The 12,350-nt window shown below is 38.7% G+C and overlaps 3 protein-coding genes across 4 annotated transcripts in view; 1 reads left to right on the forward strand and 2 right to left on the reverse strand.

Annotated features, from left to right (window-relative positions):
- LOC111338109 (AP-5 complex subunit zeta-1) overlaps positions 1 to 4,034 on the reverse strand; it is a 15,687-nt gene extending 11,653 nt beyond the window's left edge. The window contains exons 1-8 of the mRNA XM_022944532.2: positions 3,910 to 4,034; positions 3,685 to 3,822; positions 3,145 to 3,337; positions 2,245 to 2,291; positions 2,014 to 2,111; positions 1,577 to 1,689; positions 1,243 to 1,306; positions 1 to 555 (exon numbers count right to left, since the gene is read on the reverse strand). The exon at positions 1 to 555 is cut by the window's left edge and continues 72 nt beyond it. Coding sequence (XP_022800267.2) covers positions 1 to 555; positions 1,243 to 1,306; positions 1,577 to 1,689; positions 2,014 to 2,111; positions 2,245 to 2,291; positions 3,145 to 3,337; positions 3,685 to 3,822; positions 3,910 to 3,956 — 1,255 coding nt within the window. The 5' untranslated portion in view covers positions 3,957 to 4,034. The remainder of the gene's footprint in view (positions 556 to 1,242; positions 1,307 to 1,576; positions 1,690 to 2,013; positions 2,112 to 2,244; positions 2,292 to 3,144; positions 3,338 to 3,684; positions 3,823 to 3,909) is intronic.
- On the forward strand, positions 4,004 to 7,625 carry LOC148721196 (uncharacterized). 2 transcript variants are annotated; one of them, XM_088735429.1, is made up of 5 exons: positions 4,004 to 4,142; positions 4,252 to 4,378; positions 4,654 to 4,785; positions 5,050 to 5,365; positions 6,079 to 7,625. In XM_088735429.1, the coding sequence occupies exons 2-5, from the start codon at positions 4,340 to 4,342 to the stop codon at positions 6,480 to 6,482; spliced, it is 891 nt and encodes a 296-aa protein (XP_088591555.1). In that variant the 5' UTR covers positions 4,004 to 4,142; positions 4,252 to 4,339; the 3' UTR covers positions 6,483 to 7,625. The 2 variants fall into 2 exon arrangements, with proteins under 2 accessions (XP_088591555.1, XP_088591554.1); XM_088735428.1 differs by lacking the exon at positions 4,252 to 4,378 and having other exon boundaries at positions 4,006 to 4,142.
- Positions 6,814 to 10,177, reverse strand: LOC148721197 (pyroglutamylated RF-amide peptide receptor-like). The gene has a single exon (XM_088735427.1). It carries the CDS (start codon positions 9,892 to 9,894, stop codon positions 8,941 to 8,943), a length of 954 nt encoding a protein of 317 aa, XP_088591553.1. The 5' UTR covers positions 9,895 to 10,177; the 3' UTR covers positions 6,814 to 8,940.
- Positions 10,178 to 12,350: the final 2,173 nt, after the last annotated feature.

The raw sequence follows: 12,350 nt of genomic DNA on the forward strand, positions 1-12,350 counted from the left end.
TCACTCCATGAAGACTTGAAGGGAATAATTTTGAGAAACTTAGAGTTGACATACTTCTTTTATGTTTTCCTCTCTTTGATGCTTGCTGAGCCTGGTCCTTGGTACCATGCTCTTCAGGATCATGGGAAAAACTTAATGGAGTCTGGGGTCTAGAATCACTACCACTTGACAATGACTGGTCATCTGTAGGGATGGTCAGGGATGAGCCAGGCATAGGGAATTGACTCATTGACTGGTTCTCAGAACCTTGTGGAGAAGATCGGGACAAAGGAATAATAAAACCAGTGGATGACTGCGAATCTATGGAGACATTGTCCATACTTGAGTTACTTTGGTTCAGAACATTTTGAGAGGGTGAGCTGGAACAATAACCTGGCTGACTGAGATTCTCCACAGAGCCTGAATTTGAGGCAGTTGAAAAGATCAGTGGTGATGCACCACCCCTTGGAGAATTAGAATTTGAGATGGTATTTGTAAACTTGAGGTGCTGAAGCCATGATCGCAACATGGAAAAGCTGTAAATGTTTAAGATTTGGTCAGGAAAACAGTACTGTGCTGTGGAACAGAGCAAAGAAACAAATTATGATTAGATAAATGCAGGTCTTTTTTCCACAGCAACAAAGGTGGTCATGGCACTGGTTGCCTCTCTCCAAGGCTACTGATGAAATGGATCAGATAAAATGGATCAGCAAAATTGAATATGGGCCAACTGGAATATAGGCCCCTTTAGACTCTTTAGACTAATTGGCCCAAGTAATTAAAGTACTCATCAGGTACTAAATTGAACCTACCTGGTATCCTTTTCACATAACTGTGAAGATGTGAGGTGAAGAAAATTAAAACAGGAGGCCAGCACAAACACAAGCATAGCAGCTCTCATTAACAGTGAAAACATAAACACAAGCACAAGCAAAAACAACAAGGATCAGAATCTTTCCCTTTTCCTGTGCTTGCATCAATACCATTTTCACCATGAAATAAGAGCTGTTATGCTTGAAACTATGCTTGTGCTTGTGATATCAGTGAAAACCAGGTTCTATTCCCTTTTCCAACAATTGAAAACAAGTTACACCATGACCTCAAATCAAAGTCCAATCTGAAGCTTGGTACACAAATTATCAAATAGCCACTAGAGCACCCACATGTACGACAGTCAAACTTGAGAACAGATTTTTTCAAGTCAAAGTATGACAAGCACATTATCAGCAATATAAAATAATTATCTGTTATGAATTGGCTTACCAATACTCAAGACTGTAAAAAAGTATCTTGATGATGTTCCATCAACCTCTGTAACAAGTTGGTACTACAAAAAAAATGACAGGCGTTCTGTTCTTTAGTACGGCAAAACCACATGCATACAACAACAAGTTAATACTAAAAGACTGTCATTTCAGTACAAGAAACTTAAAAGTGATAAAAGTCTAGGCAAAAGAATCCTGTTATTCTGACAGACAAAGATTGTAGTTTTAAGTTGGAGTAATAATAAATGAAAACAATAAATTTAGATCTATTAAATAAATGTCATAACATTTCTTTCAACATTAATTTTGTTCAAATTATGCTAGGTACCAACCCCCTTTGACTTTCCTCCTCCAAATAACTGTCTCTGGTAAGGGTTTGGAGCTGATACTGTGCTTGCATTCTTCAGCCAATTGGCCATTTGACGACTCACTGCTCCAGCATCATCTGTGACATCAAGTGAACATATCAACCATGTCATTGTTTTCTCATTTTCAAGTTAATGAGTACTTCCATTGTGAGTACAGTTGAATTATTTGCATGATATATGTAGAGAAAATATCTTTTATCTCTTAATTGGTAGCTTGTAGTGTTTTTCTCATTACAACGAAAAGCCTTCTGCTTCTTAATGTACTATTTCATTATCTTGATGAGGTGTTCGAAAGAAGTTGCTCAAATTTGATTTCTTGTGTTCACTACAAAATGCATTACAAGTCAATTTCACTAATTAAAGAACTTAATATATTTCCAAATATATTCTCTGATAAAAACCTTGCGATATCAAACTATCATCTGCGTTTATTAATAATTGAAGAGAACCAAGAGACAATGTTTGCAATTCCACAGGGACCCCAGGTTTTGTCAACCATCTGCAAGTAAAGAACATAACAAATCACGACAAGCTACTTGTACATGTAACAGCATTTTAAGGTCACAGAAGTATTAATGAACAGAATGAATCTTAGACTATCACTTGTCATCGTTAGTTTTTATATTTCTTACTGCATAAGTTGTGGAATGTAGTTTGTCCAAAAGCCTCGCTCCTGGCCCTAAATAGTGAAGCACATATATGTTCAAAATCACTAGTGACAAAGGGGGAGGGGGGAGGGGGGAGGGGAAAGGGGGAGGGGAAGGGGAAGGGGAAAGGGAAGGGGGAAAGGGGGAAGGGGAAGGGGAGGAGGAAGGGGAGGGGGGATGGGGAGGGGAAAGGGGAAGGTGGAGGGGGAAGGGGGAGGGGGAGGAAGGAGGGGAATGGGAGGGGAAAGGGGAGGGGAAAGGGGAGGGGAAAGGGGAGGGGAAGGGGAGGGGAAAGGGGAGGGGGAAAGGGAGGGAAAGGGGAGGGGAAGGGGGAGGTGGAGGGGAGGGAAAGGGGAGGGGGAAGGGGGAAGGGGACAGGGACAGAAAAGGGGGAGGGGGAGAGGAAGGGGGAAAAGGAAGGGGGAGGGGAAGGGGGCAGGGGAAGGGGGAAGGAGAAGGGGGTAAGGGGGTTTGGAGTTCTCTGATTAGTGTGTTACCAGGAAAATGCAAGGTTTGAGTTTTCATAAGAACCTCAATTAAAATAGCATAAGAGAACTGAACTATTAGAAACTACCAGGGAAGCTTAACAAATAGCTGCAGCAAGGAAGGGAGGGAACCTGTTTTGGACTAGCATTCAGTTATAGAGAAGAAGCAAACAATGCTGCAGAACCCCAGAAAGATAATCTCTGACAGCTGCACTAGTCAGTCTTAAATTTAGACAGTTTAGTGACAATCAAATTGTAATCCAGTTTTGTTAGAGAAGAATAGTCTACCGTGGTTCATTGTTTATATTCCCTCACTGAAGAACTGATCAATGAATCGATACTGATATCATAGGAGTGATTGGATAATATAGTGCTTCATTGTATCAGTTTTAAAACATACCTGAACCCACACCAAGGGTAATATCATTGGTATATTCTTCTGCTCCACTGGTGGTTCCACATTAGAAATAACAAGCTGACTTGTTGGAGTTACCTCACGCAATATAGCACAGCACAGGAGGCGTAATCTTTTGGGGCCTTGTTGAGGTTCACCAGCAACACTTTGTAGCTCATTAATTAATTGACTTGACAAGCTGGTGGAAGGAAAAGCACATTACATAATCCTGCTTTACTATGTTGCTCCAAGGATCTGATTATAAATTCTCCCTTCCAGATCTTACACTGGAAAAGTAGTTTGGAGAAACACCCTCCGACTGATGAATGTGTCTGTTTCCATAAAATTTTTATTGAATAATCAATCGATGTTGTAAGAATTTGGGAAGTAACTTGCTGAAGTAAAACTAGGATTTTTATAAGCCAACAAATCAAAACAAAGTTCGACTGACTGACACGGTTCATAATCTATAACTTGATTTCCATCTGATTAGTTAAAATAGAGATAAGAAATCATTTATAGGGAGGATTATTTGACAATAATTACCTTCTCCTTTGTCTAGTGGCAGCCAACAACAGATACAGTCGCCTTAAAGTATTTAGACACTCATTGCCCCGATCAGGACTCTGCAAAATTCCAAGAACTCTGGCGCAGAATTCTTTGAAGTCAGGATCCTGTAAGAGCCTGTAAAATGGAAATGGCCCTCATAAATACTAAGATGTATCAAAAACACATGGTTTATCCAGCATAAATGTAAGCATCATATGTTACCGTGCTTGTTTCACTACAGTAGAAGGATCTTTAAACTGATCCGCCATTTTGAAAACATCCGGTTGTGAATAGCCGCTGGCTACTACGAAGTATATTCGAAGGCGCCCATAACATGGGTCTGCGGGTCTTCGTGGTCTGCGTGTTAGATTATGTGGGTCTGCTTACAAAGAAGAGATGGTTCTGGAATATTTACCAAGCAACTGAATCACGAGGTTATGTTTGTAACTAATAAGGTACAGTAGCCACTTAAATGGTTAAAAATTTAAATATAAGTATTCAAATGCAGGATGTATAATAGACATCTACCAAAAGTTCATTGATTAATCCATGTCCTCTTCTCAGTAACAGTCCCCCACCCTGCCTTCACCTTCTTAAAGAACTCTAGAACTCGTGCCCAATCTTAGCAGACAGAGCCTGGCCAGGTTTTGTTATGGCTGAAGCTCGACGAGGTTTAAAACAACAGAAAGTAGTAAGTATACATAAAGGAAGGCTTACGATTTTTTAAACTCAGCTCAGCCATTTTCAGTACATTTTTGACATTGCTCTGGGCTGTAGCTCTCAAATTGTTGAAAAGTAAAGCTACTCAAATTGTTTGAAAACGAAACCACGAAATGTGCTCTCCTGACAATAACACCTGATTTTTGACTAATGTACAAAAGTGTCAGCTTAGTCATGACATACCCTATTAATTTGTACAATTATTTGTGATATATTTGAGATTTGTCTTTTTTCGTGATTACGCAGAGTGATTCCGTGAAGCAGGTAAAGATGGCCACTACGTTGCCCTCCCTTCCCTCAGAAGTGATTGAAAAGATAATTGCTTTCTTGCCGCTGCCAGACGTCTGCACCTGTATGTTGGTCTGCAAAGAATGGAAAGTGAGTGAAATTTCTCCATATGTAAGCTTTTGGTTTAAAAAGTCTCCTATTATGAAGATGCGAGAAAGTTTTGACATGAGTTTTTTAAATTGCAATAGAAAAGTTACCTCTACCTTAGTACTGTATGGTAAAGGTCTTTGATGTATCTCTTTAAACATCAATGTACTACACCAAAGAAAGAAAGAAACAGTTATGACTTACTAAAAATTAAAGACTGGTTGAAAAATTCTTAATTTTTTATGTTATATATTTTTCACTCAACAGGAGATGTTTTCATCAGAGCAATTTTGTAAAAATTATGTACTCCGCCATTACAATTTTGATGATGAAGAAGAACCTAGTGGACATCTTAATGAGTGGTCTGACCCAGACGAATGGTTTCATTACTGGGATGACAATGAAGATAATTCCAATGTGTGGGTATTTTCTAATCTTCCAAAGCGCTGGAAGTGTGGCATTGTTCATTTGGCAAGTTATTCCCTTGCCTCAGATAAACAGCTGAAGTATAAAGATTTTCTCCAGGCTGTGTACATTTTGATGAGAATAAAGAAGGCTGCAGAGGAGCTTGAACTTGATTGTGGTAAGTAATACTAAGAGGAATCAGGTGTCATTTCCAAGATGTCAAAAATACACTTTTAAAAAAAAAAAAAAAAAAAAAATCATGACTACTACACTTTGTGAATGGCTTTAACCTTTTCATTCCTAGGAGCTTTAAGTTAATTCTCCTAACTAATGGATACTTTCTTTGTGATCTGGTTCTGAGAATTTATTATTAAGTCAAGATATTTTTTTCTAGTTAACAATCTAATCTTTATTCTTATTGTCTGCCTGTTTGCATTAAAAAAGTATGGAAAATTTTGTCGAAGGTTTAAAACTTGTGACTTTTGTAAAAGTTGCACCATCTTGGATGGAGGAGGAGGCGGCGGCGTGGCAGAGTGGTTAGGGTGTTATCTGGTGTCCCGGGTTCAAGATCTCCACCCTGCCACTCATTGGATTTGTTCTCGGTTGCCCCTAGTTCAACTTCTTGGCTGCGCTCTGTAAATGGCCCACTGGTGTGCCTCCTGCCAGTGGGGACTTTCAAGCACTTAGTCTACATTGTGGCTGAAAAGCTCCTATGGGGGAGCTTCAATTAATGTATTTATCATCATTATTATTGAATATTTCCTTGTTGAAAGTGTTTGTCAAATTATCGTGGCTGCTAAGCATTTTGTTTTAATTTTTTCCAAATAAAATGAGTAGTGATAGTTGACATAGGAGTTTACTCCACCTAGTAAGATGTTTTCTCCTTAATAGGTGCTTGGGCGAATGAAGGCACTGGTTTGGTAGAAACATGCTTATTTACCTGGGATAAAGAATCGCTCCCCACTGCTACCGATATCATTTCACTTTATGGTTTCAATCCTGAGATGCACAAAAACCCACTGGAGAGGGCTGGAGATGGAGACCAGGATACTGATGATGAAAGAAGCGACAATGAGGAAGAAGGAGGCTGTGTCCGTTGGAAGTCTTTGAGTACATCCTATGATGTTGATGTGCAGAAAGCTCATGCTTTTTTTGACTGGTGGAAGAAAATATTTTCCCCGTATGTTCAATATGGCATAGGTTGTGAGGCAATGAATCCAGTTCCCTGTTTCATTTTGGCAAACCTGGCACCAGGTTGGGTGGGAGGTGTTCTTTCTTCATTGGCTTTGACTTAGTCTAGTTTGTATGTGTACAGCTCTCCTTTAACTGATAATAACATTGTTAATTTAGATACTTTGTTCAGATACAAAATTCGGACAAAATGTATTTGATGAAACAAATTTAGTAATAATAAGAACCTATTCTGTAAATTGTTCATGGTCTCATTTGGTTTTCTATAAAATAATCATACCCCTGCCTCCCTCTTGAAAATGTGGTGTGATAGAAATTCCATACAAGCTACTTAAACCTACCCTTGTTTGTGATTCTTACAGATATAACATGACTCCATTGGTTACATGTATAATGATTCTTGTATTTCCAGTCACTGCATAATATGCATATGTGTTTTTTCACTACAGTGTAATATGTTTATTTGGTATTTGTTTGCACTGTAGTTTATTTTACTTTCTAAATTCATAAGTGTTTTTCTGTAAGCAAGGATTACTTCTAGCTGTAACTTCTTCCAGTGGGAAATATTTTCACATTTATGGGCCAGATGAGTCAAACTACAGAATGCCAAATACAGATAACATTATGATAATGAAGATAACTGTATGAAGTGGTGGATATAAATTTAGCATTCCTCATGTAACTAAGTTAACTAAAATGTTGAAAGTGATGAAAATTCATTGGGTCATAGTTTCTCTTTTTTTGTCAAAAAACAACCAGGAGCTGCCTTTCTCCCATATAGGCTCATTCTTGAGTTCTAGAAACTTAAAAAGTAAATATTCAGGTCTCTCTAGGTTTAAAGTAGGTATTTTTTAAATGAGACAAATCTCATATAAAAATTGCTGATGATAGATGTGGTAAAAATTAGAACTGATAAATTAAAATATTTAGAAATCTTAGATGCCGGAAACATGCAAAATGTTGATTAATTAAAATATATTTGTCACAGATATTGTAAAGGGTGCAGGAGTGTCCAAGCCCATTGTCATAATCATATGAATTATGTATTTTTTTGGTTCATTCTTGCCCTCAGGGTTAGAAAACTGTCAGCTCCTTAATTATTTTGGGAAATTTTGTCAAAATTTCACCAACAAGATACTAGATTGACATATGGTATCAAGTGACTCAAATACCATCAACATGTTGATGTGACTATTATTTAATTGAATATCAATATTTTGCTGTAGTAAAAGCCTCTTTCCTCTGGAGTTTTAACAATTCTTTGATTATTGTGTAGCATTGACAATTTTTACATTTCTTGAAATCATGCACACTGTTACATACAACAGCAAAGTGGCCGTATTTTCCTGCATAACATGGATTAAAAGTCGGCTGTCTTAACATCACTTTTACGGGTGCTACAGTGTAATATGAAACATTTTGTTTTCATTGTTTTTATTGTACAGCGCAAGCTTTCACTTCAGTAAAATGTTCAACGTTCATGTGGTACTCCCGCGCGCGAAGCGGAGGCCCATTATCTAGGAAATATGGCAATTCAGTGAGCCATGAAAAGTTGTAGCGTTGTTACCTTTTTAATGATAATAATTTATTTACTTATATTGCGCGTGTTACATATGCAGATGGTTACAAACGCATTACAGTATGCTATTCTAACAGTAGTCTTTACAATCTGTACACTCTTGATTATCGAGACGCTTAAAAATATGTACAGTATTGGCATAACGTATGTCTCTCGGTAGCTCGTTGCACAGTTTAGGCCCTGCATATTTAAATGAGCGGTCACCTAATGTGATACGACTCTTTAAAGAAGGATTACTCAGTAAAAACGTATCATCAGAGTTTCTGAGATTGTATCTTGAGGCTGGTTTCAGTTCTACAAGTGCAGATATATAAGGGAGAGCAATACTGTTGAGGGCTTTATGTACAAAGAGAAGAATTTTAAACTGTATTCTGTAGTTAATGGGTAGCCAATGGAGCCTGTTCAGTGAAGGGGTGATGCGTTCGAAACGACCTACATTGCAGATTAGGCGAGCGGCCGCATTTTGCACTCTCTGTAGTTTATGTAGTTGGCTGTTAGGCAACCCATTTAGCAGGCTATTACAAACGTCCAAACGACTAGTTACAAAAGCATTTACTAGAATCTTTGTACATTCAAAGTTAGGAAATTTTCTTATCCTTTGATGTTGTATAAGTGAAAAAGTGTGGTTTTACAGATGCTTGAGTGTCCATCTCAAGTTGTCCATCGAACCAGCAGCCTAGGTTCTTGACTCTGCAGGTTGGAGCGATGCTACTCAGTTTCACCTGTCGGCATGGAGTCTATGTTGAATTTGGCGAGTTGTTCAGTGTCTCGTTCCGATTACTATGGTCTTATCGTCGTTTAGCCAGTCGGTACGAAAAACTGGATTTTTTAGGACAGGAAGCTCTCTTGTAGGAAATCGGATTTAAAAAAAAAAAAGAGCAGTGAAAGCAAAATACACCTGTAGACCACTTTAAGTCTGTCTAACTCCGGACATAAAAAAGCGAACTCGTTAATGAACAAGAAGCCGGAAAAAAACACTCGCCCTATCGCGTTTTCCAGGGTTTTGAAATTCCTATCTCAACTGTATAATCAGCAGTTGATACTTTATTCGCCGGTAACCAGTGGCAAATATACATTCGCAGCTCCTGCCTGAATCTTTGACTTTGAAGGGTGTAAACGATCGGATTCAAACACGAGCTTAAACCAACAGGTATGACGCATGCGTGGTAAATTAGGGACCCATATTCTACTAATCCAGGAACGTGATAGGCTACCAAATATGATGTCACGTCTGGAAGCCAACACAATGCGTGAAGCACCGTCACTATTATGGCAATTTTCGTGATTCGCTTGCGTGATTTGACTACCGCCAATGAAGTGCCCGAAGTTATTGATGGGCCCCAAAGGGTTTTCACAGTCTTGGCGTATAGAACAACCATCAGCACAAGAGGAACTGAGAAGTCCACGACGAAAGTAAAGACGGTGTAAATCTTGCCATGTACAGGTTGAGACCAGTTTTCAAAGCATGATGAATGATTTTTGTCATAAATCATTACGGTCATTGGAGGAATCTCTGAAAGAATGGAAAAAATCCAACCAGAGACAATAACCGACATTAGTTTTTTCCTCGGTAATTGTCGTGCAATAGTTCTGGTTCGAGTGGCATAGAAACGTTCGATGGCGATCATAACATGCATGATAGTAGCAGCGCACCCTCCAACCCACAAGGTGAACCCGCCTGTAAACAACTTACAAATGAATGTTCCAGCCCATCCATCAGGGTGGGTATATACGGGACGAAGCACATATTGAGGGATCAGAGATGTTGCCACCAGAATGTCAGCCAGTGCTAAGTTGAGGAAAAGGTAGTTGATTGTATTCTTCTTGGACTTTGAGCGAATTAAAACAAGCAGTACCAGTAGGTTTGGAATCAAATTGAAGGTCATTAAGATAGAAAAGACCACCGACAAAATATTTTGCGTTCTGTCAGTTATCATTGTGGCTCAGTTAAACGAAAAGTGTTGTTTTTCTGTGGAGAGAAATGTATGATTAGTCCAAAATAAAAGATTGAAAAATCTGTGCCGTACTTATTTTTCAAGGAGATTTAAGCTTTTTTCATTTTGAAAAAATTGTGAGTTTTTTTTCGGATCAACTGAAAATGATTTCACCTGTTCATTGTCTGTCGAATACGATTTATGAAATTTGAAACTCAATAAGTACACGGCTCTTTCACTGGAAAAAATACGTCTGTTGGTAAATCTTACCTTTCCGATCAGAGGTTCAATTATAACATACCTGATCCAGGTTTGATTTCTTTTCTGCTAAAGATGAAATGGTTTCAGAAAAGTAATCCCAATGAACGACAAAGCCACCAATAAATTATTCAAATACAAAGGAAGCTAGTGTACTGGACAGGTGTCAAAACAAATGGCTGACTTAATTTGTCAGACGCAAAGTAAATCTTTGAACTAAGAACGAGCGCTAAGTTGAACACATGGCACGCCAGATTCGTGGTCATTTTTTAAATAAGCGATGAAGCTACGTCAGTTTTGAATAAAATTTTCCACTCCCTAATTTCTTCGTCATTACAGTAAAGTTCTAAAGTTGTTTATCAATATTGTTTTAATTTTTAAAAGGTCAAAATTGCAACAAGAAACTAAATGTGCTTGAATTGAGCTAACCGCCTCCTGGTTAGCTCAATTGGTTAGAGCGCCGGATTGTGTGTGCGGGAGGTCGAGGGTTCGAGCCCCGGCCGGACCAATACTCATGGTCTTAAAATAACTGAGGAGAATTTGCTACCTTTCTATAACATCAATGAAATGGTTAGATATTCTAGTCTTCTCGGATAAGGACGAATAAATGGAGGTTCCGTCTCCTGCAGGGTTAGGGGTAGGAGACGTTATCCAAATCTTGAAAAACAACATCATTACATATGTTGACAGCAATTTAAAAAGTTCTTGATCGTTTATTTACACAATCTAATTAAATTTCTCCGACCTTCCTCTATCAAGATTAAAAATAGGTCAAAAGTAACCACTTATTTAACTACTTTTGGAAGGCAAAGTGTAGCTCTTTTCGATCGCCAAAGGATTTTTTGGCGAAATGATTCAGTCCGATTTAAATCAAATTTTAAAGTTGGATAAAATGAGCTGATTTTACACATTTACACGCAAACGCAATTGTTTCTCATTTTACATCCAATCTACAGTTTATTTAACATAATATCATCTTACCGTCCATATTGCTGTATCACAAAATGAGATTGCAGTCCTGAAATTGTTGCATCGATCTCATAATAGCGATATGGCTTAGCAGGGTAGTCAACACTTCCCGATAATGATTGTTTACAAAGCGTACCTCGGTGTTTCTCTATTTCCATTTTGTTGAAAAGGAGGCTGACGTGGGACGTGGGACTCGGAGACGTGAGACTCAGGACTCGGGAACGCCGGGGACTCGGAGAGGCCGGGACGCCGGGACTCGGGGAAGTTGGACGCGAGGAAGAAGGACGCGAGGAAGTCGGGACTCGGTGACGCACGGGGACTCAGAGACGTGATAAACAAACAACACCTGATTCCAGAAAATCGATGCGAACCTATTACAACAGACGAGATTGAGTTGTCTACCTTCGATGATCTATTGCGAATCGTAAGGAATAAATGAGAGTGTTTACAATTTAATTCTGATGAAGAATTGCGGATTCAGTACGAGGACCATGACGATGCTTTCGTCGCAAAGAAATCGCAACATGCGTCCGTTGTAGTTACTTCGCATCGATCTTCCAGAAAAGAAAGTAAAATAAATTGCTAAAACTCTAATTTATTAATTCTTCATCAGGAATGAATTGTTAACACTGGAGTTCTACTGAATCCGCAATTTTTCATCAGGAATAAATTGTGGACACTCTAATTTATTCCTTACGATTCGCATCAGATCATCAAAGGCAGACACCTCAGTTTCGTCCGTTGACGCTACAGATAACTGTTACGCACGTCTCCAGAAAAACAGTCGACTTGTTTCGGTAGTATAATACCTTTCTCGAGACCACCAAAAATTATGTTACAAACTCAGCGCAAAAATCAGGTGTTGTTTGTTTACCACGTCTCCGAGTCCCGACTTCCTCGCGTCCCGGCGTCCCCGAGTCCTACCTTTAGTCACAGCCAAGTTAAAGACAAATTTTAATAAAAGCGAACGGTTTGATCCATCAATGTATTTAAAAAATGAAGTTACAAGTTTTCTATACACTATTATATCTATACGGCGCGTCATTGATGCACTTGTGACAAGGCTAAGCTAAATTATCCAGGGGCTCTTTGAATCAAATTTTTGCCCCCAAATGCGTTTCTTAACATTATTGCCGCTTACGACGGTATTCCATGACTAATTAAATTATTAATGAACAGAACATGTTGAGACGCTGTGGCGGGTCTTTGTTTGAAAACCATCGCTTGTAACA

The sequence above is a fragment of the Stylophora pistillata genome, chromosome 10, assembly GCF_964205215.1.
Source record: "Stylophora pistillata chromosome 10, jaStyPist1.2, whole genome shotgun sequence".
NCBI lineage: Eukaryota > Metazoa > Cnidaria > Anthozoa > Scleractinia > Pocilloporidae > Stylophora > Stylophora pistillata.